Source organism: Desmodus rotundus, chromosome 7 (genome assembly GCF_022682495.2).
Source record: "Desmodus rotundus isolate HL8 chromosome 7, HLdesRot8A.1, whole genome shotgun sequence".
Classification (NCBI taxonomy): domain Eukaryota; kingdom Metazoa; phylum Chordata; class Mammalia; order Chiroptera; family Phyllostomidae; genus Desmodus; species Desmodus rotundus.
Window position 1 is genome coordinate 12,772,522 of NC_071393.1, and position 24,559 is coordinate 12,797,080.

Genomic DNA, 24,559 nt, shown 5'->3' on the forward strand with positions numbered 1-24,559 from the left:
GCTGCTGGAGACGGAGGCCTTTGGGCCAATGGTGGGACAGATGCTGCTCTGCCCTCCTGTTCTCTCTGTGATGGTCATCTCACTGGGGGACAAGCAGGCTGGAGTGGGAAGAGCCAGGGAAGCTGAGTTCTGCTGTAGACTCACCTCCTTGCTGGCAGCGCGCCCTGGGACAGGACTCTCCCAGCGGGGCGTGAGTGAGATCCTGTGTGGAGAAAGCTGGGCAGGCCCCCTGTGAGGGCCCTTGGCCCCAGCGGCTCATGCGCACAAGTGCGGCTCTGCACACCCTCTCCACCCCTCTCCAGCTGGTCTTGCTGTTTGGCAGGTTCCTGGGAGTTTGTGGGTTATAGGTTTCTCCCTAAGAGTGTGGAGGATGTTGGTATTCTCTCCAAGGCTGCTCCTAACCTCAGGGCCTACAGCCCAGATTCTATCCTATTCTTGGTTGTCCTAGAACCAGCAGAAAGTTTTTGTGCTTCTCGGTGGGGTGGGTAGGCTACCCCAGTACCCCTCCCCGCCCAGGGGCTCCCTCACTCTCTCCAGGGCCAGCCACCCCCACGCAGCTGGTCCTCAGCTAGCAGCGGCCTGCTGCCACAGCCCCACACCTGCTGCTCCTGGGAACGGGATGCCAGCAGGCTCCCGCCCTCGCCCGTTTGGAGCTGAGTCACCGCTGCTACCATCCCACGGAGGGGAGCTATAGGAATCCCACTGCTGGGGTGGAACGGGCTCTCCCTTGGGCGCTCCCAGCACTGTGTTCTCTGTGAATGGGGATGTTGAAACTGAGAGGCTCCAGGAAGCTTTTCCCACCTGTCATACGATGGCACATGGGCCTGGCAGGGGGATGGGGGGCCCCGAAAGACAAAGGGCCCAGGCCCTGCCTGCAGGAGTGCACCTGCTGCTGCCCACCCTCTTGGTCCCCCCTGGGATCCATCCTGAGGCGAGGGCAAACAGCTGCTGGGCCAGCATTCTTCATAGTAAACCTGGGGACTCGGACACCCCCCGTAGGGGCTTGATGAGTAAGGGGGTCCCGCTGGGCCGATGTGCTATGGCCTTTTGAATGATGGGGACTTTTCGATGTAAGAAAATACATGTGCTGCTTTACTGAGTTAACATTGAAGGTAAAAGGCACACCCTCCTTTGTTCCTTCTGCTCAGGATGCACAGGTGAGGAGGTCAACCCTATTGGGCTGCCCATGTCCACCTCGCCTGGGGGAGGCTCCCTCCTCTTCTTCCAGCTTCTGCTCCTTCTGGGCTTCTCTCCGGCTCCCCAGTTACCCCACCTCAAATTCCTTGCTCTCCTGGCCCATTACTGCTTGAAACTGCCTCTTCATGCCCTCACCCTGGACGGAAACCACACGTGTCTCTCTGTCCCACTAGTAGGGACCCCCCATGGGTGGGTGGGGTGCCTGACCCTTCCACATGACCCCAGGCCCTTGGAATGTACTTGGCCTTCTGTGCAGTTGCCAGGCTGGAGAGGGAAGGGCATGCCAGGCTGACCTGCCCTGGGGGCCCGGGGCCACTCCTGAGTTGGGCCTCTCCAGCACCCAGAGGGCACTCACCTGGGCATAAACTCCCCAGAGCCTGCTTAGACTGTGAGCCAGATGCCACACCAGGGGACTCACTGAGAGCTGCCTAGCGCTGCGCCAAGGTCGAGCAGACTTGGAGGCCAGGGCTTGTGGCTGACCTAGAACACTCCTTTTCTGGAGAGAGGCCCATCGGGCCTGCCTTCTTCTCTGCCTGGCCTGACTCTCATGGAAGCCGGTTTTCCTCCCCAGCGGCGGGGCTGCAGGAGCTCCCTGAGACTCTGTCTTGTCTCAGGTTGTAAGCACACCAGGAGGCCAGGCTTTGTTCAGGGGGCTGGCGGTGCAGCCCCTCCTGCCCGTCTGCCGGTCCCTAGGCCGCTGGGAGTCCAGGGGACTGTGGTAGGGAAGGCCGGGGCTCAGGCCCTTGGAATTGGCTGCTGACCTCGAGAGCTAGTTCATCTGTGGAACCAGCCTGTGGACAGAAGCCCCTGAGGAGACAGAGGCCCCTGCGGATTGGACAGCTTGGGGTGAGCTGGAGAGGGGAGGGTCCACAGCGTGCAGCAGGCCAGCAGCTGCCCACCTGCTGCCTGGTTAAGCCAGGCACCCTGGCTCTCTGCAGAGAGCTGTGGGAGCCTCACTGCCTTTCCCTCCCAATTCCTCCATGACGCACCCAGGCCTGGCTCCTTCAGGGCCTTGCTGGCTGCTGCCAGGGGTGGTCGCATCCTCCTGCCGGAGCTTCACGTGCTACCCCAGCTGCGCACGGCCCTAGGTCCTGCAGAGTGCGAAAGGGGCCACATTGGAGCCCATGGTATGGCAGCAGGGACAGCATGAGAAGCCCAGTGGAGTTCCTGAGGCGGAGGCTGGAGGCCATTCCCACAACAAGGGCCCAAGGGACTTGATTCTGAAGCCTTGAAGCACTCAGCTGCTGGCAGAGGCTGACCGCTTCCCGTCACTCTAGGGCTGGCATTCCCACCCCAGCTTGCCCCTGTGAGGGGGCACCCTCTGGTCCCCGAAGGCTGTGGCTCCATACTGCAGCAATTTGGTGTCTCTGTCCAGTTTTCTGTGTCTTCGTTTCCACATCTGTAAACCGCAGGTCACATTGCTGACCTGTTCCTTTACTAGCATTCAGGAAGGGTGCAGGGAGACCCAAGGAGGGCGACCCGGCCTCTGTCCTGGTCCCACCCCAGGGTCACTAGACAGCCTTAAGCAGGTCATCTGGACTCGTTTTCCCCTCTGGAGAATGAGAGGCCGGCCAATTGTATGCGTGCACTGTCTGTGCCAGGTGGGCGTGGGAGGAGTCTGCGTCCTCTCCCAGCCCCCGGTCTGAGCCTCGCCCCCTCTTTGGTAGGCTCATGCCCTGTGTCTGAGTGTGGCCCCGACAGAGTGGAGCCTGACTGGGCTGTGCCTCTCACACCGTTGTTTCCCGGCAGCCAGGGGGCCTCTGCCTGTGCCCTTGGAATGGAGGGGGAATTGAGGCTGAAAGGTGGGACTGGGGGCCCCAGGACAGCCTTGGGAGGTGCTGTCAAGACTGGTCTGAGGCCCGCCCAGCGGAGCATGGTGGGTCTGCTGTGAGACCGACCACCGCGCCTGGGTCTGTGGCCTCAGGCTGCCAAGCTTCAAGTTGGCCCTGCGCCCGGTGAAGAGGCTGTGCCCACAGCCCCACTGGTGTGCAGGGCACCGGGGTCCAGAAGTGTGGATGGGCGGGGTCTCCAGCCCACACCGAGGCAGTCAGGGAGGTGTGGACTGGCCAGCTGATCAGGAAGTGAGGGAGAAGGCGCCTCTGCCCCTCCGGGAGGAAGCTCCCCTTAGACCACAGTGCTCCAGAGACAGCGTGGGCTGTGGGCCCGACCTCCCCTCCCTCCCCTCCCCTGGGGTGCCACCTGCCAAGGCTGTGGTGACTGGAGGCCAGGCCCCACGGCCCTCTTGCCCAGGCACTGTCTCTGCCCTGCTTCCCATCCCCATTTGTGAATAGACAGTGAGTGTGTGGGCAAGAACACACCCCCTCCACCAACCCAGCTCTCGGCTCTCTTTGAAAGTCTCCAAGGGTCCCCGGAGCTGTGGCGACCGGGCCCCACTGTGGGGACCAGCTTCTGAAGCTGTTTCCTCAAGAGCAGCAGGAGGAGGATGCCCGAGACTCAAGGCTGCAGGGGGTTTGGGTAACTTGTATCAGAGCCTGGGGCCCCATGAAATATTCAGCAGTTAGAGTCTGTCTTGGTGATCTCATCTGCCAGCCCGAAGCCCGGAACCTCTCTGATGGGTTGGCGGGTTGGTTGAGATGCTCCCGTGGAGACACTTGGCACACAGGCAGAGCTCTGAGCGCAGCCCCAGCGGCTCCAAGTGCCCTGAGGCCGCCGCTATATGCCTGCGGCGCTGGGAGAGGGTCTTGGAAGACGCAGCCAGGCGACAGTGCTGGGGAAGAACTGGGGAGGGCCTGAGTCATAGCCCCCAGGCCCTGCCTAGCGCCCATACTCCCTTCCCTTTAGGGTGATCCCCATCCCAGACCCTCCTTCTGGGAACCTCTGGCTCCCGTGTACGGCTGCCCCCCACCTTGTGGTGCCTCCCCCTCCCTGGGGACCCCTGGTTCCCTCAAGGGCTTCCTAGCCATCCACAGGCACTGAGTGGGAAGGCCGTCCCTTCCCGAGGGGATAGCATGGGCGGGTGTGGGGGGTGCTGAGGAGCGGGGCGCGTCCCAGCCGTCCTGGGGCTGCCGGTGTCCGGGCTCTGGCTGCAAACACAGAAGCCCAGCGCTGTCTGCTCGGGCATAAAGCTTGCTTGCCACCCCGCCAGCTTGTGACTGCCAGGTGGCTCCACGCCCTCACGCCAGCTGTCCCTGGAGGCCAGCCTCGTGGCTGCGGGAACTTCCTCGGGGCTTATGTTGTCTGTGGTTCTTTTCTGATTTTGTGGACACGTTGCCTGATAATGTTCCATTTTCCATTCTTTGGGAGGTCGCTCATTTATGGTATGCCTGCGTGCACGAGAGGAAATGGATCAACAGGGAGCCCTTCTGTGAAGGGGTCCAAACCGGGCCCTGAAACACGTGATGTAAACCAGACCTGGCCCCACGGGGCGCATCCTGGCCCTGGCCCTCTTTAGGGGTTAGCTGAAAGCCCCTCAGGAGCCTGGCTCCTGGGCATAGGGACCCTGTGCCTGCCTCTGGTGATGACTGCAGACGTGCCTGGCCCACCCGACCCAGACGTGAGGAGGGAACCCACACACAGCCTGGGCTCAGCTGGGGTCCAGCAGTGTGGCCAAGGGCTGGCCGTCCTGCCCTGGGACTCGGGTTCCCGCCTACACGAGGAGCAGGTTCAGCCAGCCACATGTGCTTGGGGATGTGTGCGACTGACTCTGATGCCAGCAGGTTCCTCAGTGGGCAGCATCCTGGGGATCGGGAGGGAGGTGCAGGAAGAGGGCGGGGGCGGTAGGGCGAGCTGTGGTGTGATGGGGACTGGTTGACAGGCAGGCGTGCCTCCAGGAAATGTTGTGAATGAGGCATTGCCTCACTTCGGTGACCAGATGGCAGCTGCTGCCCCCACCGATTCCTGGGGAGGCCGGCAGTGTCCGGATGCCCTCCTGCATAGCCCCGGTTAGCGCACGGCAGGAGGCAGCTCCGCGGGCCCCCCAGGGAGCGTTTTTAGCATGCTGATTGGCATTTTGGCACACCACCACCTACCACCCCTGCCCAGGGAAAAACCAAAACCAAACAGGTAAATGCCGGGTCTTCCATTGCAGAACTTGGGAGCGAGAGCAGGTGTTTGGGTTCCCTCTCTACAAGGGCCCTACCTGTGCCCCCACCGTCTGCTAAGGCCACTGTGCCCGCCTGTCCTACCCTGCAGAGGACCAGATGTGTGCTAGCTTTGGCAGTGTCTTCTCAGTCCCCCTTTTCAGGGGAGAGAGGAGAGCCGGCCCTTCCCAGACCAGGAGCCTGGCCCACACTGCCCCTGCGTGGCCGAGGTTCCGCCAGCCCTAGAGAGTGTGCTGCTCACTGCCGTGGTGTCGGTGACTTGCCTTACTGCCTTTTCAGTAAGGAGGAGGGCCCCATGCCACCCCCTGCCCCCGCTCCTCCACCCCCAGTGTCGGGCTCTGTGCACCCAGGGCTTTGAAGAACATTCCTTTTGCTGTGAGCAGGATTGCCTCCCACCTACCTTCCATCCCAGGATGAGGAGCCAGCAGGGGGTTGGGGAGCTACCCTTCCCCAAGCCTTTTTCAAACTGGCCACCTTGACTACTCTGGCAGGTTTGGGTCAGGGCCCTAGCAGCCCAGAGCTGAAGAAGATCTGCTCCTATGTAGGACACATTCCCAGCCACAGACCCACCCCGCCCACTGACCATCTGAGGGGCTGGCTTCAAGGGGTCCTGGCAGAGCCTTAAAAGGGCAGCAAGCCAGGAAGGCTTCAGGGAGGAGGTGATGTTGCAGCCGGGCCTGGGAGGGACACAGGAGAGCTGGCTGGGTAGAAGAGGTAGAAGACACCCGAAAAGGCAAGAAGCATGAAATTCACAGCTGTGCGAGGGGGTGGTGTGTGTCCCAAGTTGAGGTAAGAGAGGTGTGAAAGCAGCTCGGCCCAGACTTTTGCTGAGGCAGGGGAAGGAGCCATCTGTTGAGACTGTAAGCAGGGAGGGATGCAGCCACATTATCCTTTTCCAAGCGTGCCGTGGCCCAGGCTGGGTAGATGGGTGTGGGGGGCAAGAGTAGAAAGAAGAGGCGTGGTGACGCCTGGCTATAGCAGGGGTGTTAGGGGTACAGGGTGCAGGCTTGGGTGCCAGGGAAGGGGGGGCATGGGGACAAGCCTTGGGTTCCAGGACATTGTGAAGAAGGAGCCTTTTCCAGCAATTAACTGAAGATGAAACTGCTCACCTCCAGAGGTGCAGCTCCCCAGACGTGCAGACCTTGCAGGTGTGGAGAATAGATGTTGGGCCCTGGCACCCCAGTTCCTGGAGCCCCCTAAGGCATTGGCACCATACTGAGGCTCCCCTGACCCCTGCCTCTGCCCACTTCTCAGCCAGGCTGACCCTGAGTCCTTGGCAGGCCTGACCTGAGCCTCCCTCCCTCCCCTCCCCGTGCCTGTGCCCTGGCTCCACTGGTGTGGCCGGCAGGGGTGACATAGGAGGAACAGGGCCACCTCCCAGGGGTGGGCCCAGAGACGTCAACACCTCCCTCGTCACACAGCCACCCCCAAACACAATCAGGGGAGGCAGACATGAGCCTTTATTCATTCTTCCTGGTAGCTCTCCCAAGGAGGGCAGGGCCCCTGCACCCCAGCTGCTCCTAAGGGCGGCTGGGAGAGACCTCCTGACCCCGGATCAAGGCACACCAGAAGTGACTGTGACCTGTCCTTTGAGTCTTGAGAGGCTCCGTGGGGAGGTGTTGGGGGAGTCGGGGTTCAGTGAATTCTAGTCACCCAGATCTCGTGGTAGAAAGTGCCCCCTGTGCCCAAGTAGGAGCGAGACCTGGAGCACTGGGCTGTGGCCCTGGGCCAGCCCCAGCACATGCCCTGGTGTCCCGGCAGGAGGCTAGGCGGTGCTTCCAGCTCTTCCACCCTTCCTGTTAGGGGTGGAGAGGAGCCGGAGGCCTGCAATGGAGGCTTCCCTCTGGGTCCATTCTCCTTATCTGTCCTCAGGTGGTGAGGGCGCCGACCCTGGGGCTGCCTCTTGTGCTGTGTGGCCCTGAGGGAGTGTGAGCTCTGCCCTCACTGGTGTCACTGTGTGAAGCTGTGGTGAGGACCGCAGCAATGCCTGTCGCGTCTCAGCAGGGCCAGGCCCTTATGCTGGCTCCTTCCCGGCCACTGCCGTCACACCGGAGGGTGGGATGCCAGGGCCACACTGGTGGGAACAGCTGTTCAAGGCTCCGTCATTCTCTCAGCTGGCATCTTCTCCTGAGCTGCTGCAGGAGCCACGTCTGCCGGGTGGGAAGATGCAGCTTCGGTGTTAGTGCCCTGGGCAAGGGTGGCCTCTGCTCCCTGGTTTCGTCCAGATGGGGTTTGGGGGGCAGCCGATGCCTTCTCTGGCACTGCCAGGGATGGAGGGTGGCTGGCCTATCCACACAGCACCCTGCCCCCGGCCTGCCTGGGTGAGCCCTGCATATTCAGGGTGAGCCAGTGACCCACTGTGGAATCTGCGGAGATTCACCACTAGGGGTTTCAGATCCTCTCTTTCTCCGGTGGCCCAGGTCTCGAGGTGCCCTGGTGTCCCTCCCTGGACTGCTGGCAAGGGTGGGCGCCACGAACAGTCACGGAGCATTCAGGGAACGTGGCCTGGGAGGATCGCCACTGGGAAACCTTGCTGTGGGCCCCATGCAGAGCAGGCAGTGTGACGCACAGCCCGGCTTCATTCTGGACGGGAATTTCTCTGGGGTGTTGGCTACTGGGACCTGTCAGGGAGCCTGCCAGCTCCTTCCAGGCCCAGGGTCCTGCTTCAGAGGCATGACTCCACATGTCCAGGCGCTGGAGCCTTCGGCCTGCTCAGAAGATATGAGCTGCTGGTCACTGTCACCCCCTCCCTGGGTCACCCTTTCCTTCAGCACATTTGTCTGGACCTGAGTGGGTTCCAGAGGCCGTGCTGGGTGTGGGGACATTGCAGGGAACCAGACCTTGGGGATGGCGATGGACAGAGTGCCGAGCGCGGCAGTGGGCTAGTTTTGGCAGAGGGAAGGGCGGGGCTCTCCAGAGCCAGCCCTGCCCCAGCTCGGCTTTCAGACAGTGTGTTGGATGGGCAAGAAGTGGCGGAGGGGGTCCTGGCCAAGGTGAACTGTGGACCAAGGCAAGTTGGAGGGAACCAGGCATCCTAGCGGCCACAGGTCATTTTCTGCCCAAATCTTGATTCTCTGGACACTGCTGGAGAGAGTCCACGTGGGGATAGGGTCGCATGCCTGAACCTGTCTGGCCAGTAACACCTGCCAGAAGTTCATGGCGGCCAACTTTTGATCCTCAGTTTACCTCCCAGAATTGGCTCATTGCTGAATCGGCACCTGTGCAGACGAGTGGGCAGTGAGCTTCTCCCAGTGGTTGCATCTGATCAGCTGGTGTGCTTCCCGCAGGGGCAGATCACACGAACGTGTGCCGTGCAGTCGTTCCGAAGAGAGCGGGTGCATGGCAGCTCGTGCATCCTTTCATGCCATTTGCAGGGGTGGGGCGAGTGAGGTGGGGGTTGGGCAAAGCCCCTTCTGGCACCATGGCAGCTCCAGCTGCAGCCCACCTTCCCAGAAACCCTCCGCTCCATCCCACAGGGCATCTGGCGGATCCCCGTGGACGAGATCGACCGGCCGGGCAGCTTCGCCTGGCACATGAACCGCTCCATCGTGCTGTTGCTCAAGGTGCTGGCCCAGCTCCGGGACCACAGCACCCTGCTGAAGGTGTCCTCCATGCTGCAGCGGACCCCAGACCAGGGCAAGTGAGTGTAGCACACGCCGGCTGGAGCCCCTTGGCCCCATCCGTCCAGGCTGTCTTTGCACGGGTCTGGGCTTCTCTGCTCAGAGTCTAGAACCCAGGCAGCAGCACCCCCTTGTTCTGGACACCTGGGGCGGGCACAGGCTCTCCCCACTGGGTTTGATTTCCCCATCAAGACTCTGAACAAGCCAGTCTTTCCTTTCCTTCTGCTTCCCCCAACCTGGGGCGCTCAGAATGCTGTCCGGTCACAGGCACAGGCGTCCAGGTGGTAGCGGGGGCACCCCAGGCGAAGGCCGGTAACATGCCAAGCAGCAGGAGGGCCTAGGTTTCTGAGTAACCAGGCATCCCTTTGTCAGAAAGGGTGGGACAGACAGAACTAACAGGGCATCTGCTATAGTCGCCACTTGCAGAGGGTGTGGGGAGTCCCAGGAGAGACACAGATCAGATACATCTGGCCCGGTGCGAGTCCTCACACTGCCAGCTATGCCTCCCCTCCCTGCTATCTCATTCACCTGCCCTGTGCCGGAGCTGGGGAGGGGACTTCCACTGGGGCCTGTGTCACCCTGGGGACAGGCTTGTGGGAGAGAAGCCAGAGGCCCAGGCTGTCATTGAGCCCGGCCCTGCCTACCCTGCCCCCAGGGCAGGCTTCTGGGGAGCAAACCCTGGGCAGATGGATGAGGGGGACCCTGACAGGCTAGCAGGTATAATTGGTGTGGGGAGGGGCTCGGGCCATCATCCAGCAGTGCCGCCTGGCTCTGACACTCTGCCACCTCTCGGGCCACCTCCCTGTGCCTACAGGAAGTATCTGCGAGATGCCGACCGCCAGGTCCTGGCGCAGCGGGCCTTCATCCTCACTGTGAAGGTGCTGGAGGACACGCTGAGTGAGCTCGCAGAGGTACGCTCCTGGCAGCCCCTCTCCTCTCCCAGGTGGTGGCTCCGCCCGCCATTCACACACGAGTGCCCTTAGGCAGGTCCCCATGTCTTCACCTGTGAAGCATCACCCTCCTGCCTCCCCAGATGGGGAAGGTCAAGCACAGGAGTGAAGGCACAGGCACTTGGTGACATGCCAACATGCTAGGCAAACGTGGGCTTGGGGTCAGCAAGAATATTACTGACGTTCCTCAGGCTGCTGCCACCCATGGCTCCCTGTCCCAGCCCTGAGCGCAGGTAATAGCAGCTGTAATGACAAAGCAGATGGCAAAGCTAGCTATCCCCTCACCCAGCCAGCTTCCCACAGGCTGGGCAAAGCCTCAGAGAGCAGCCTGACAACACGGTCCCTTCTCACCCCCCGAGGCAGCGTGCAGTCCTCACCCCATTTCACAGCTGAGCACCCACAGGTGCAGGAGGTTAGGTCACTGGCTGAGCAGGTGGGGCCGTTGAGACCTGAGCCAGAGCCGTCTTCCAGCAGCGTCGCCCACCAGCAGGACTGGCCGGGCTGTGGTACCAAGGCCTAGGGCAGCACCTCCTGACACCCTCACCCCAGTCTCTGTGCATGGGGGGCACATGAAAGCCCAGAACAGGAGGGCTAGGCCCTGCAGCGAGCTGCACAGGTCCCCACCCCTTCAGATGCCCAGGGCTGCCCTGAGGCTCGCACTGAGAGGAAGGCTGACCGGCATGGCCAGGTCTGTTCTCCTGCTGCAGTGCCGCCTCCAGAGGCCCCCTGGCCCCTCTCAAGGCTGGAGGCCCAGAGCAGGGGAGCCTTCCTCAGGCAGGTTTCCAGGCCCAGTCCTGGCCCACAGTAGAGGGCAGAGCCAGAGTGGCCTTGGGTGGGCTACCCGGTGCCCAGGGCACTTTATTGCGGGGACACTGAAGACAGAGCCTTTTACCTTCGGTTTCTCTGTAGGGGTCAGAACACCCAGGGCCCAAGGCCTGTGGCCTCCCTGCAGCCAAGATGACCTCTGATGTCTCCCACAAGGCCAGTCCTGAGGATGGCCAAGAAGGGCTCCCCCACCCCAAGAAGCCCCCTCTGGCTGATGCCTCAGGGCCAGGCACTGAGCCAGCAGGCAAAGTGTGTCCCCTCAACCACCGGCCTGTGGCCGTGGACTCAGGAGACAGTGCAGACCACGGCGGGGAGCGGAAGGACAAGGAGAGCCCCCGTGTGAGCCCCACCGAGCCCATGGACACGGGTGAGGCTGCCACTCGCCGCTCAGACTCAGAGCGGACACCGCCCCTGCCGCCAGCCCGTTCTCCTCGGGATCGGGCCCCCGAGAGCCGGCCCACCGAGCTGTCCCTGGAAGAGCTGAGCATCAGCGCCCGGCAGCAGCCCAGCCCACTCACTCCGGCCCAGCCAGCCCCCGCCACCACCGCCACCACCACAGCCAGCACCGCCACTGCTGCCACCGCCCCAAGGGCAGGCGGCCATCCTGAGGAGCCACCCGCACGGCCCAGCCGCAAGAGGAAGCTCCTGGAAGACACAGAGTCAGGCAAGACGCTCCTGCTGGACGCCTACCGAGTGTGGCAGCAGGGCCAGAAGGGCGTGGCCTATGACCTGGGCCGCATCGAGAGGATCATGTCTGAGACCTACATGCTCATCAAGCAGGTGGGTGGCCAGGGGCGGGGCTGGGGTCTGTTCTCCTGGAGGGTCGTGCCCAGCCTACCCAGGTGTTTCAGGGCCCGCCCTTTGGGGTGGGTGTGAGGTGTCGTGCCCACCCCCCTGCTGTTCACTTTCCAACACTTGAGGTTTCCTACAGTGTGCACGCACTGAGTCCTGCAGTGTGCACACAGTAGGTCCTACGGTGTGTGCGCACTCGGCCCTGTGGTGTGCGCGCACTAGGTGAGGGTCAGAAAAACCACACTCGGGGCATTGCTTTGTACACTTCAAATGCATTACAGTTTTGTCACTATACCTCAATAAAACCGGGTAAATATACCCAAAAAACCTAAGCTTTAAAAAGTCTGTGTTGAATCTCAAAGGAAATGAAAGCACTTTGCAGAAGTCTCATCCACTACAGGATGGGGAGACAGGACCCCGAGCCCCCTGCAGTGATGGGGCTCTGGGGACTGCCGCCTTGTGGCCGGTCCCGAGTCTGTGGGGAGCTTCTGTCGCCCCTCTGATTTTGCCTGCCTTTTTTCCTCTTTGTAAATGCATTAGACACATAGCCTTTTCCCTACTTAAAATGGTTTTCACAGGGAGAACCCCCAGAACTTCAATGACTGGCATAAACAGGGTGACCGTCCTCGTATGCAATTTCTCACACCGTGTCAGTGGCAGCGCCCCTCCTGAGAGTGACTGCTCATCACCACTCACCAGCATCCAGTGTTAACTCTTACTTGTTTTTGTTGCTCATCAATTAGGGGGAAAGAAAGCCCTGTGTTCCCTGCTGAAGCGGGGCCGTTTCCCCACATTGCCTGCCCTAGCTGCCCCTGCCGCCCCAGGCTGTCTCCCTCATACCCTGCCCGCTTCTCCAAGGGAGCCCCCGTGCCTCCCCAGCCTAGTTCCCACCCCCTATGCCTTGGCTCTTGGGCCCCAAGTCAGATCAGACCTGCCCATCATTCGGATGTGGGACTCCGAAGGGCCATGCGTCCCATCCTGTCGACTCCAGCTCCGGAGGGTGAAGCCACGTGGTCACAGAAGTGAACTCGGCATGGCCAGCTTGGCCAGAGCTTGGGTCCTGGGGGATGGACCGGGAGATGGACGTGCACCTGCCCAGGCCTCCCAGCGGGGTTGAGGCCCGGGCGTCGGCAGTGTGAGGAGCCTCCACAGCTTCTGACTTAGGGTGTTTCTTCGCTCAGGTGGACGAGGAGGCCGCGCTGGAGCAGGCTGTGAAGTTCTGTCAGGTGCACCTCGGGGCCGCCGCCCAGAGACAGGTAAGTGTGACTCAGCGTGTGCCGGCCTCATTGCACAGGGCCCACCCCGTGCCAGCGCCCCTGGCCTTAGGCCAAGAAGTGCGAATGACTCATGCTGGGACTATTCCTGTAGTCAGGGTGGCTGAGGGGAGGCGGGCAGGAGGAAGCCGAGCCTCGGGCCCATAGGGGAGCCCCTGACCCCTGGCCTGGGTGGGCAACATCATTTGGGGGGGTGGGGCCTTGGCAGACCCAGGGCTGCCACACTTGGTGACCGGGAGAAGGGGCGAGGCCCTCCTGGGCTCTGGCAGATGGATCTTCTCCTGGGAGGCCCCGGCGAGGCCGAGACTCGATTTGTGTTGAGTCTGAGACTCTCCCAAGGCAGAAAATGAGTAGGCAAAAGGGTTGGGGGCCTATGCCCAAAGGGACAGTCCAGGCTGGAGCCCTGGGTGCAGGTGTCCCTGAGGCAATTGAGGTGGAGCCAGCAGAGGGCACAGGCAGGGCGGAGCTCCGAGGCCAGGCTGCTGGCACAGGGAGAATCGGGACAGAATCCAGTGGTGTCTGGGAAGGAGAGATGCCAGAGCCACTGGGATGAGACCCACTGGATCTGGGGCTCAGAGACCCTAGCTGGTTTTGAGGAGTGTTTGGGTGGGGACTGAAGGAGAAGGGCCCCCTTGGAGAGGCCCCGCTCAAGGGAAGGCCCTTTGGGCAGGTCTGGCCAGCAGAGCAAGGGGCACCACAGCTCCCTCGTTCAACGTTGCCAAGGGGCATCTTTCTGCACCGCACGTGGGTGTTTCTGTAGAAATGACCCCCGAGCCAGGGTCACTGGGTCAGAGGGCAGGCACTTGCCATTTGAATAGGTACAGCTAGTGTCCCCAAGGGCCCGACAGCTGCTACCCATCCCTGCACTACCCCACAAGTCAGTGGGCCTCGCCGGCCCACACAGGGCTCTCCCTTAGCCTTTGCCCTGGAGAAGTGTGTCATGAGGGTGTCCTGGGACAGGACAGCGGGCACCAGCTGCAGTCTGGGGCTTCCTCTCAGAGGACAGGGCATCGGGCCCGACTCCCTGGACAGATGTGCCCTGCCCGCCAGTGGTCCGCACCACTCTCTTACTGCCGAGGTAGCCAGAGGGGTCCCACCTCCCAGATGAGGCGACTGAGTCCCAAAGAGGACAGCACCCAGCTGGGTCCTGGCCTATCAGAGGAGCCCAGGAAGGGACCTCAGAGAAGGCGAATGGAACAGTCACAGCTATCCTGGGCCCTCCTCTGTCTAGTGCAGGGGAGGAGGTGGCCATGGCAGCCTGGTGCGTGCCTGGAGTGTGCTCATTGCCATCAATTCGGCTGAGGCCCACTCCTCGAGGACAGGGACACAGCGCTCACCTTCCCCCTGGTCTGTCTACCCAGGACAGATGGGTCTGTCCTACCCATCCTCCTGCCAGAGGTGCAGGTTCATCCCGGACTCACACCACACTGCAGGGTCTCAGGGCGCCACCACCATGTGCAGCTGGGGGAGGGGCATCTCAAGCAGAACCAGTGTCAGAAGAGGCAGGGTCCTCAGGGGCACCAGCTTGACCGAGGTGCCCCCAGCAGGCATGAGACTCTCCCGAAGCAGTACAGGGGGCCCAGGGCTGGGGCCTGCTCACGTTCTGGCACCCAGCCCCTCGGTGCTGCTCTGCGAGGCTGTACAGGCACGTGCCCCGCCTGGCAGGCTGGGCTTTCAGTGCAGGGTAGGAGGGCCTGGAATCAGAGGGAAGAAACTGTGTGGACAAAGACAGGGAGGCCCCAGAGGAGCAGAAAACTAGCAGGGGGCTGCGGGGGCCACCAAGGCCAGGCTGCCAGCAGGGGGCCTGCTGGGCCGGGCTGGGGGCAGCGCTGCATGCCATGGCTTTGGGAGTGCAGTTCTGAGCCCAGGGGCTGCCTCCTGCTGTGTCACCCCAGCTCCCTTTCAGCCCTCCCAGCAATGACCTTTGGGAAGTCACCCTCTAGGACTGACCTTCATCACTGCAGTCCCCACATTGGACACTGCAGCCCCGTGCCCCAAATCATGGCCAGTGTGCGCCTCCTAGGCTGGCGCCGTAAGTGGGAGGGTGACGCCTGCTGGAGGTGCTGGCCAGCCTGCAGCCTCTCTCCTGAGTCCCCTGACCCTGGCCTGGACATCCTCCCAGAGAGGGATTCTGGGCCCCCAGCAGCACCCACAGGGCTGCCTGTGAGCCTTGCTGGCAGTGGGGGCCCAGAGCATGGCTCTGCAAGAACGGGCAGTGGGGGCCGTGCTGGGCGCAGACCAGGGTTCTGGGAACAGTGTGGATGGAGGGCAGCCTAGCCTGCCTTCCTCGTCTCCCTTTTGTCCTCACAGGCTGCAGGGGACACACCCACCACCCCAAAGCACCCCAAGGATAGTCGAGAGAACTTCTTCCCTGTGGCCGTGGCCCCCACAGCCCCTGACCCTCTGCCAGCAGACACTCTCCAGCGGCCCAGTGACAGCCACGCCAAGCCCCGCCCTGCGCTGGCTGCCGCCACAGCTCTCGTCAGCTGCCCTCCCTCCACGCCAGCCTCCACCCCAGACCCATCCAAGGACCCCGGGCCCCCCCAGCCACACAGGCCTGAGGCCACCACCAGCATGGCCTCTCTGGGCCCAGGTGAGTCCTGCTTCCTTGCCCGAAGAGTGTAGAGGTATCGGGAGGAGCAGGGCAACCGCCAGCCTGGTGATCCCTGAACTTGGGGTTGGGGGGCGCGGTGGGCAGGCCCGCCTGGTCTGCTCATCAGCCATTCACCCTGGTGGGCACACCCTGTACCACCACTGCTAACCTCGCCCTCTGGCGGCTCAGTCCCCCTGTCAGTTAGAGGAGGGGCGAGGAGGGAGGGAAGGAGCACTGGGCACGGGTTTGCCTAGACTGCATTTTCTCCTCCCATAAAGCCTTTGGATAAACACAGAGGTAAAACAGTCCAGAGGGAGACTCAGGAATGGCGGAGGTCCTGACCCTGAGCACACACGTGACCTCACAGGGCTGTTTCGTGGAGGGCAGGGGCAGAGGAAAAGGGCAGGGTGGGGTGGCTCCGTTAGTAGGAGAGAGGGAACCCTTGTTCCTTCTACTGACCCAGGTGCCTCAGGGAATGGCAGCTGCTGCTGGGGCCGCTGGCAGAGCAGGGAGGGGCAGAGCAGCCAGAGGCTTTTTGAGGAGGGGGCGCCGAGGCAAAGCCTCATAGGCTAGTGGGCGAGGCGCTGTCCAGACCCTCCATTTCAGAACACCCCTGCTGCGCAGACCCACAGGCCAGCACCCGCCTGCCTGCGCACCCAGGCCGCCCGGTCCTCCCAGTCGCCATCCCGTGTGAGGGCCGCACCTGGGACTGCCGCTCTCAGCCCCACACGCTTGGCCGGGTCATTTCCTGGAGGATGGGACAGCCGCCCCAGCACAAGTGCCTGACAGGTGCCAGACCTCAAAGCTCCGGCCTCCCTGACCCGGGAGCACCGCCCCCAGGTGGCTATGCCTCGGTGGAGGCAGAGGGTGGCGGTCCTTCCTCTCGCAGCTCTTCCCACGTCCTCAGCTCAGGTACCCATGTTTTCACCCGATGCCCCCTCCACCCCGGCCCGGCTTGCTTTGAGGAGCACGGTGGTGGAAGCACTCTGCCCAGTCAGCTACTGTTGTGCTGGCCATACCCCCATGAGACAAAGGGCCACTCCCCTGGGGTCCGCTCCCACAGCCATTTGTTCTGAGACGGGTCTCTAAAAGCCACAGGGCACAGGAGAGTTGGACAGCTGTAAGTGGGGGCCCCACCGCCAGGTGGCCTCGGCTGGCTGGCCCACGGGATCCCGGTTGCACACCACACACAATGAGACGAACTGCCGGCACTAGCGCTCCCAACTCAGGACGGTGCTCGGCGGGTAGTGGGCGAGGCCGCGGCGTGGGGTTTGGTGGCAGTGGTGTTTTCACAGGTGAGTTGGCGCTAAGAGTCCACTGCATAGGGAAGTCCCTCACTCCCACGGGGACCCTGCCCTGTCCCTCCATGTGTCTGCGCCTCAGGCCGTCTTGCCCTCCACCTCACGCTTGCCCTTGTGGTCTCCAAGGATCAGGAATGGGGGAGCTTCGAGCTTCCGCTGCTCATCTGGGTTCACTCAGGTCCTCTGCCATGGGCCGCTCCAGAGGCTTGAGTGGCCCCGAGTCACAGCCGCTGGCTTCCCCCAGCACCTGGGATCTGAGAGAGACAGAGACAGAGAGCTCGAAGGAAGTGTCAGTGTCCCGTGTAACCTAACCTCAGAAACGCTGGAACATCACTGGTATTGGCCACACACAGCCTGACACAAGGAGGGAGGGTCCCTCGAGGCGTGAATACCAGCAGCGGGCAGGGCCTGCCTGTCTGCCTCTTCTCCCCTGCGTGGGTCCCACCCCCCAAACAGGCCCCGAACTGTAGTTTACGCCTTTCTTCCTTCTAGCCGTTAGGTTGTGGAAGAGCACGTGCTTCCTCATACACAGCCTTCAGCCTGGAGCATTCATTCTCTTTTATCTTCTTCCCTAAAACTAAACTAAATGGCCTTTGCTGGGATGGAACTCTTGTGCGACATTGGGCGTTGGGGGAGAGGTGGTCTCAGAGGGACCAGGTGCTCGGCTGGCCCCTCCCACCCCCAGCCAGTCCTCCCTGCACCTGCACACCCACCCCTGTCTCATGGAGTAACCTCCTTGTCTTTTGGGGCGGCCGCAGGTAGATGGCGTTTGGCTGGCCGTGTTGGGGTAGGTGTCCCTAGTGGTTCCCAGAGCTTTCTGCGCTGGCGTCAGAAAGGCTGGGACAGACACGTCTCCCCAGGCCCTGCCTCACACAGCCTCCAGAACAGGGAAGGCACCAGGGAGGAGCCGCCTAGCAGGGTTTTCTGCTTCACCAGGTGTGATGGGGTGGCCTGGCATTGCGGCCTCATCTGCCACTCCTGGTGACCAATGGGTAGGCCAGAACCAGGTGTGGGTTCAGTGGGATGGGGGGTGGGGCCTGCCCTGTGTGGTGCCCAGAGACCAGAGGGTGTGCAGGCCTGGAGCTGAAGCTGGGGTTGGGCAACACAGGAGGCTGTGAGCCACATGGGAGCGCAGGCTTAAGAACAGATTCTCCCAGGACACTGTCCCCAAGGTGTGAGCGTGGGGAGGTCTGCCACAGGAGAGACCTTGACGGGCGCTGTCCCCAGGGTGGGCAGGCCTTCCCTCAACAGGGGTGCCCCTCACACAGGCCTTCCACCTCCAGCCAGAGGGAAGGCAGCTGGCAGTGTACCCTCCTGACTCCCTTCCTGCCACAGCCCAAGACAGGCAAGGGTGCTCGCAAGCTTCCCTGGCCACTAGGAAAGATCACGCACCCACTCAGGCCGTGCTTGCCAGGGCCAGTGGCCACATGTGGCAGGTGCACCCCCGGGGGACCTCATGGTTGGCCACGGGCATCTGAGGAGGCTCCTGACCACTTGTTTCCCATGGTGCCACCTGTCACTGTCCCCTGCCCCTGCGCTTATCCTTGTCTGCTGGGTGTCTGGCCACCACAGGGCAGGACCTGGGCTCCTGCTGCCTCTCCAGCTGCCAGAACTCGTGGCTCACAAGGGAGGGAGGGTCCTTCTCACTGAGGTGGTCAAGCCTCCAACTGTGGGGAGAGTAGAACAGGGAGGAAGAATGGAGACTGCAGGCTGCAGGACCAGCCTAGGTGAGGACTCGGAGCAGGGAACCATCCACGCAGTAGGGCTGAGGGACTGGAGTGCCGGCCTCATGCCAGCGAAGAAGCCAGGGACAGCATAAAGCAGGGCCAGGCGTGTTGTGAGACTGCCCAGGGAGCGGAGAGAGGAGCCTGGTGCTCAGGATCCAGCCCGGCCCTCAGCTTCCCACAGATAGCTCGAGGCCAGGGCACGGGGAGCCCCAGACAGCCCTTCCCGCAGGACGGTGGCCCGGCAGGCCCCTGCCCCTCGGGCCCAATGTTACCACAGTTGCTTTGGGAAAGGGAAGAGCTGCTTGACCTGAGGAGCACCACCCCATGTGCTGGAGTCTCTGCTGGACACCCCTGCCTCACGTGTCCTTCCTCCTGGCCACCCACCAAAGAAGGAGGGCCTGGGAAAGGTGGACAGTGCTCTGGGGCGGGAGGCAGTCAGCCTGACATCTGGCCCCATGAGGGCAGCCGCCCAGCTCTGCGTATGCCAGGCCTCACCGCATCACAGCTGTGTCCTGTAGATTCCTGCCTCCCCCCACCATTCCCCCCACCATCCCACCTGAGCAGCCCCCAGGCCATCGGCCAGGCCCTTAGGGAGCAGCTGCGTGAGGAGATGCAGACAGGGCATTGCCACCTCCGAAGGGCCTGGACCAGATGGGCCTGCCTCCTGGGTGTGCGCCGGGCTTTAGGGGCCCGAGTCCTGCCCCAGTGACACGGCAGTCTGGCTGCTTCCCCCACCCCCTGGGTCCAGGAGGGCAGTAGGAGGAGCCGTCCAGGGTGCTCATGCCCGCCTGCTGTTGTGTGCGGGGTGGGGAGGCACTTCACCTGATGGAGAGTGGGGAATGTTCTTGGCAGAAGGAACGTGATGGGCAGGGGAGGGGAGGGGAGGAGGGCGGTGGCCAGTGTGGTGGGAGGTTCTGGGCCCGAACTAAAAAGAGAGCAGCATATCGACCCAGACTATGGAGAGGCCCGGATGCAGCCGAGGGGGAGGGCAGGGTGGAGGCAGGGCCTGGGAGGACTGGGCACAAGCAGACTGCTGCTGACTAATGGCCTGGCTGGTGGCCATGGTGCAGTCTTTCTCCCTTGGGCCCATCCAGGCCTTGGCATGTGTCCCAGTCCCTGTCCCCTGCCCGGGAAGGTACAGCCTGGCGGAAGGGCACGGTGCCAGCATGCCACTCCAGCCACTTCGGTCTTGGATGGTTGGTTTGGTTTGGGGTCCCAACCCAAAACCACGTTTATTAGTGCCATTTCTATAGGCTGGGGTCACAGAGCGGCACTGGGTCAGGTACATGCCAATCGGGGTGGGGGGGAGCCAACCCGGCGTGAGAGGGTCCCTGCCGGCACCAGCCTGGCCACACCCATGCAGTTGTTCCCGAGGAGCCTCTGCTGGCCCGCACGCCACTCCGTAGAGGTGGCCAGCTGCCTCAGTGCAGCTCTCCTGTGGGTGTCCTAGGGCATGGGAGGGCGGGTCCCTGGTCCTTGCGCTGGATGAGGATGTAACCCACAGCCACCCCGTGTCCCCACAGAGGGAGAAGAGCTGGCAGGAGGGGCAGAGGGTGCCAGCTTCCCGCCCCAGGAGCCTCAGTGCAGTGAACAGGTGAAGACGGCCCCCGAGGGCCCCCCGGCAGAGCCACACTGCTGGCCCGCAGAGGCCACCACCCATACAGGCACCGAGCCCACCTGCAGCCAGGGTAAGGCAGTTTGGAGCAGCCCCGCACTGGCCCCCATGGCCAGCAACCAGTGTGGGCTTCCCAGCAGAGGCACCTCCCTCCCCTGGAAGGATGGAAGGGGCTGGCGGTGGCCTGGGGGGGGCCCAGTGCTGAGATACAGGCAGGGAGGCCTCCACTGAAGAGCCCGGTGAGAGTGAGGGGTCAGGAGGGTAGGAGAGGAGCTCCTGAGAGGAGCCTGTCATCCCACTCTGCTCCACAGAGGGGGACAGGGAGGGCAGGCTGAGCCTGGGCCCGGGCTGCGTGGGGGTGGGGGGTGGGGGGCAGGCAGGCAGAGAGGGGTGGCCAGGAGGGCTGGGTCAGACGGCTTTTGTCCGAGTCAGAGCCCATTCCCAGCAGCTGCCCCACCCAGCCAAGCCCCTGGGGACTTCCTGGGGCCAGAGCCTCTCAGAGACCCCACTCCGGACAGCAGGGCCTGGCGCCAGGCCTGAGCTCAGAGTGAACCCTGCTCCTTTTAAAGCCATGGGGCTGAGGAGGAATGTGGAGACCAGCCAGGCTCTTGCAGCGGCTCCCAGAGGCTGCCACCCAGAGACCAGGCTGCCTCCAGGCTCTAGGCTCCGGGCACAGGAAGCCCTGTGCCCTCCCTGGAGCATGAGGGGAAAGCGGACACCTGGGGGTCCTGGGCCTCAGCGTCCTGCCTGTGACGTGGACATTGCTGAGATGTGTCCTGGCAGAGTCACAGGGAGGTGAGAGCTCACACGCACACAACCCCCCGAGGGCCTGTGAAACCCCGGCGAAGGCGTGGGGAACTCGCTGGGGGCCTCGCCTTGTCCCAGGCCTGGGCTCCCAGAACCCCTGTCCCAGCCCCCACAGCTCACGGGCTGGAGCCAGAGCCCAGGGTCAGGGCTGCGGAGAAAGACGGGGACCTGGGTTCTGCAGCTGGCACAGGCGGGAAGGCCAAGAGAAGGCACCCAGGGTCTGATGTAGGCAGGGGAGGTGTACTTGGGGCCCCTGTCTTCCAGAAGGGAAACTGAGGCCCAGACTGGGGAGGTGCAGGTAGGCTCAGGGACTGAGCCAGGCTCAGAGTCCAAGGTCCACCCCACAGTTGCCAGCTGCAAGGCGCCCAGCAGTGGGAGTGCACAGCCACCTGAGGGCCACCCGGGCAAGGCGGAGCCCAGCCGGGCCAAGTCTCGCCTCCTGCCCAACATGCCAAAGCTGGTCATCCCCTCAGCCACCACCAAGTTCCCCCCCGAGATCACCGTCACACCGCCCACCCCGACCCTGCTCTCGCCCAAAGGCAGCATCTCGGAGGAGACCAAGCAGAAGCTAAAGGTGACCGAGGGTGCTGGGTAAGGGGCGTGGGTCGGGGCTGGGGCCGCAGGGGGCCTGGGGCCAGGCCGGGCCAGGCCTCCCTGACCAGTGCCCTGCCCGGTCTGCAGTCAGCCATCCTGTCTGCCCAGTCGGCCGCCAACGTGAGGAAGGAGCGCCTGTGCCAGCCAGCCCTGGAGGTCCTGGAGACTTCGAGCCAGGAGTCCTCGCTGGAGAGTGACACTGACGAGGAGGACGACTACATGGACATCTGAGGGGCCGGAGCCCCCACCACACACCGGGGCCCACACGGCCCCCCCAGCTGCTCGACCTCCCTCCTACATGGCATTTCCTCCGGGGTCGGGGGCTGTCCCCACTGAGTGGGGCCCAGAGGAGCGAGCTCAGCCACGTGAAAATGGACGCATGGGTCGAAGCTTGCACAGGCCGGCCCCCTTTTCTATGAAATGTTGGCTGTCAACGTGCCCGAGCCCAGCCCAGGAGGCCATCCACGCCTCGGTGCCCAGACCAGCCGGGCTCTGCCCACACCACAGTGGAGGGCTGGGCCCCTGGGCCCCTTGGCTCTGCCCCTGGGTCATTGAGGGCCAGGCTCACCCCACTCCCTTTTTTGGTTTCTTTTTTAATAAAGATGGAGCAGTTCTTTTTGCCTCTTCGTTCACCCCCCAGGGCCTCCCTGAGCCGATTGCTGCCCAGCGTTTCTGGGCTGTCCTCCCACAGGTCTGGGTGCAGGCCTCAGGTACCCCAGGGAGCTGGTGACAGTGCTCAGTTGGGGGAAGTACGACAGGCCTGGGAGCCAAGTGGGCAGACCCTTCCAGGTGAGACAGGAGCCAGACCTGGGCCCAGGGTCAGGAACGTCCGGAAGGACAGGAGGTGTGAGGGCTAGTCCCTCTGGAGTGGGGATGGGGGAGGCCGCAGGGGCAGGTAGGGCCCAGGCTGTGCTGAGGAGCTGGCTTGCATCCCAATGTGATGGGGGTCCTGAGGGGCAGGGTCTGTATCAGGAAGGGTGAGCTGGGGGGCGGGGTGACGGGCAGCAGGGAAGGGCATTTACCTCCCACTACACTTGGCCTCTGACAGGACCGGCCACGCAGGTTGTGGGGCTCAGTGCAAAATACAAAGTGGGACCCCGTGTTGGTGACGGCAGAGCGATAAGCCGGCCTGTGGTGCTGGCCCTGCCCTCCCAGGCTTCAGGTCCATCTCTTCTGAGAAGGCACAGGTTTAAGGAGCCCCAGCCAGCCCCTCTCCACACTGTCAGCCCCCTCTGGGCGCCCAACTGCCCCCACAGTTCCGGGTTGGCTCTGCCCCTGGGCCTCCCCTCAAAGGCTCTGTCCAGGATGGGGATGGGGACCCTCCTTGATGCTCTCTACCCGATGGGCTGGGCACCTTGGGCCCCCAGCCCAGGCCTGGCAGAGCCACCACAAGGACTCATAAGCACAGCTGCCTTGGATGGGTCCTCCCTGAGCCTGCTGTGTCCGGGCCTCTCAGGGTCACCTCCCACGTCCACCCGCAGGACCCAGGGTGTAGAGGCCCCCACGCTGCCCTCTCAGCTTCTTGACTTCTTCCATCCTCCTCAAGCGCCTGCAGCCAGACTGCCCAGCCTGGAAAGAGAAAACAGCAGCCTTCCCTTCTGGTCCACAGCCCCGCTCCCTGGGAACAACCCAGCCATCTCCTAGGGTCTTTCCTGGCTGCACGGCACCTCGGACCACCCCAGGAGCATTCCGGCCCCATCCTTCCCTAACTGGTGCCCGAGGAGACACCCATGGCCCTGGGCCTGGCATGAGTGCTAGCAGCAGCGCCCAGGCTGGGTGTCTGGGCCGCTCCCGGGGTAGACCTCGGTGCCCACACCCACTGCCTGTACTGGGAAGGGGGCCTGGCCCAGGGCGGGTCTGCCTCGGCCAGCGGTAGTGTGTGGGTTCTTGACTTCGTGCAGGAAAGGTTTCACAGCATGAGTTTAGGTGGTTTTGAGGGTATGTTTATTGAAGCTGACAATTTATTTTGGCAATGAATCAAGGGCTTAGGATAGAAGAAGTGAAACTGGAAAGACACCGGCGTTCTGGCTGCCTGTCACAACCAAACCCAGTAAGCAATGACAGCCATTGAATCTTTACGGGTGCTTTACTCAGATGGCCGGTTCATACCCTAACAGACCATCTTCCCTTTTCTTCCCAGGCTAAGGATTTTATAGCAGGGAATAAACAAGGTGAGGTGAGGGGTTTTGAAATTCAGGGAAAAGCCAATTGGATTAAAAAGCAACTTCAGCATTCTTGCCCTGGGTGGTGGTCTTTAGCTGTGTCCTGGGCGATGGGCATCTCACCCTGGAGCACAGTGGCTCAGATACCGTCTGGAATTGCTTGCAGGCCTCCTGAGGCATCAAGGTGGAACTGCTTACGGTCTCCTGGAGTCAGAGTGGGTCATACCTTCAGTTCCTGGAACAATAGCTTTTACATGCATTGATTACTAAGCTTATTAGCTATTACTTAAACTAAAATTTTCCAACTCTTACGTCCCCTATCAGAAGCAACAGGAGAGCCTAGGCAGGGCTGCTTTGGCTCACGAGGAAGTCAGACAAAAGGGGGCCTTCGGGATGGGTTCAGGGGGTCAGCCCAGGAAAGCTACCGCTGCCCATTCATCGCTCCCCTGGTTGCAAGTCTCCCGGGGACCCTGGGAGTGGAGAAGATGCGCCTGTGCAGGGCAGGGTGGGAGGGAAGGGCCAGGGCGCTCCCTGGAGAGCACTCCTGCATTCCAGCCTGCTCTCCTGCAGGCCCTTTGTTTGGGGATTTTGTAAAGGACAGGAGTTTAGGGGAGAATTTCAATAGAATATTCATTAGCTTTTCCAGGTGTGACCTTGGAAGGTCACGGTCTCTACTGATTGGTCGGTGACAGGGCAGGGGGTCATTAGTAGTTGCAGCTGGTCCTGGCATCACCCACCTGGTTTTGCTGCTTTCCTGGGCCTGGAGCTGAATAACAGACCTCAATGTTACCTCTAGGGAGGAAAGGTCAAGTGGGTCAAAACCACATGACCAGGGGGGTCTGTCTGCTTCAGCTTCCCCACTCCACTCACCAAGGAATTTTCCTAGCTTCTTACTAATCTGCCTCATGCCTACATGAGGTGCCCCGAGCCCCCAGCAACCAAGCGGGGACTCCCTGGGCCAGCCTCCCTGATGCTTGGAGGCCGGTGCCCCCTCTCCGGAGCATCTGCAGGCATGTCTGCCAGTCCAGAGCTAAAGCAGGA

General features: G+C 62.6%; 1 protein-coding gene across 9 annotated transcripts in view; it reads left to right on the forward strand.

Annotated features, from left to right (window-relative positions):
* CABIN1 (calcineurin binding protein 1) overlaps nucleotides 1-21,969 on the forward strand; it is a 133,159-nt gene extending 111,190 nt beyond the window's left edge. For 4 of the 9 annotated variants that reach the window (XM_053927765.1, XM_053927764.1, XM_053927767.1 and 1 more), the window contains 9 exons: nucleotides 8,735-8,898; nucleotides 9,693-9,789; nucleotides 10,738-11,433; nucleotides 12,627-12,701; nucleotides 15,030-15,312; nucleotides 15,937-16,224; nucleotides 19,864-20,028; nucleotides 21,110-21,336; nucleotides 21,444-21,969. In XM_053927765.1, coding sequence (XP_053783740.1) covers nucleotides 8,735-8,898; nucleotides 9,693-9,789; nucleotides 10,738-11,433; nucleotides 12,627-12,701; nucleotides 15,030-15,312; nucleotides 15,937-16,224; nucleotides 19,864-20,028; nucleotides 21,110-21,336; nucleotides 21,444-21,587 — 2,139 coding nt within the window. In that variant the 3' untranslated portion in view covers nucleotides 21,588-21,969. The remainder of the gene's footprint in view (nucleotides 1-8,734; nucleotides 8,899-9,692; nucleotides 9,790-10,737; nucleotides 11,434-12,626; nucleotides 12,702-15,029; nucleotides 15,313-15,936; nucleotides 16,225-19,863; nucleotides 20,029-21,109; nucleotides 21,337-21,443) is intronic. The other 5 variants (XM_053927769.1, XM_053927770.1, XM_045200633.2 and 2 more) reach the window with 2 other exon arrangements.
* Nucleotides 21,970-24,559: the final 2,590 nt, after the last annotated feature.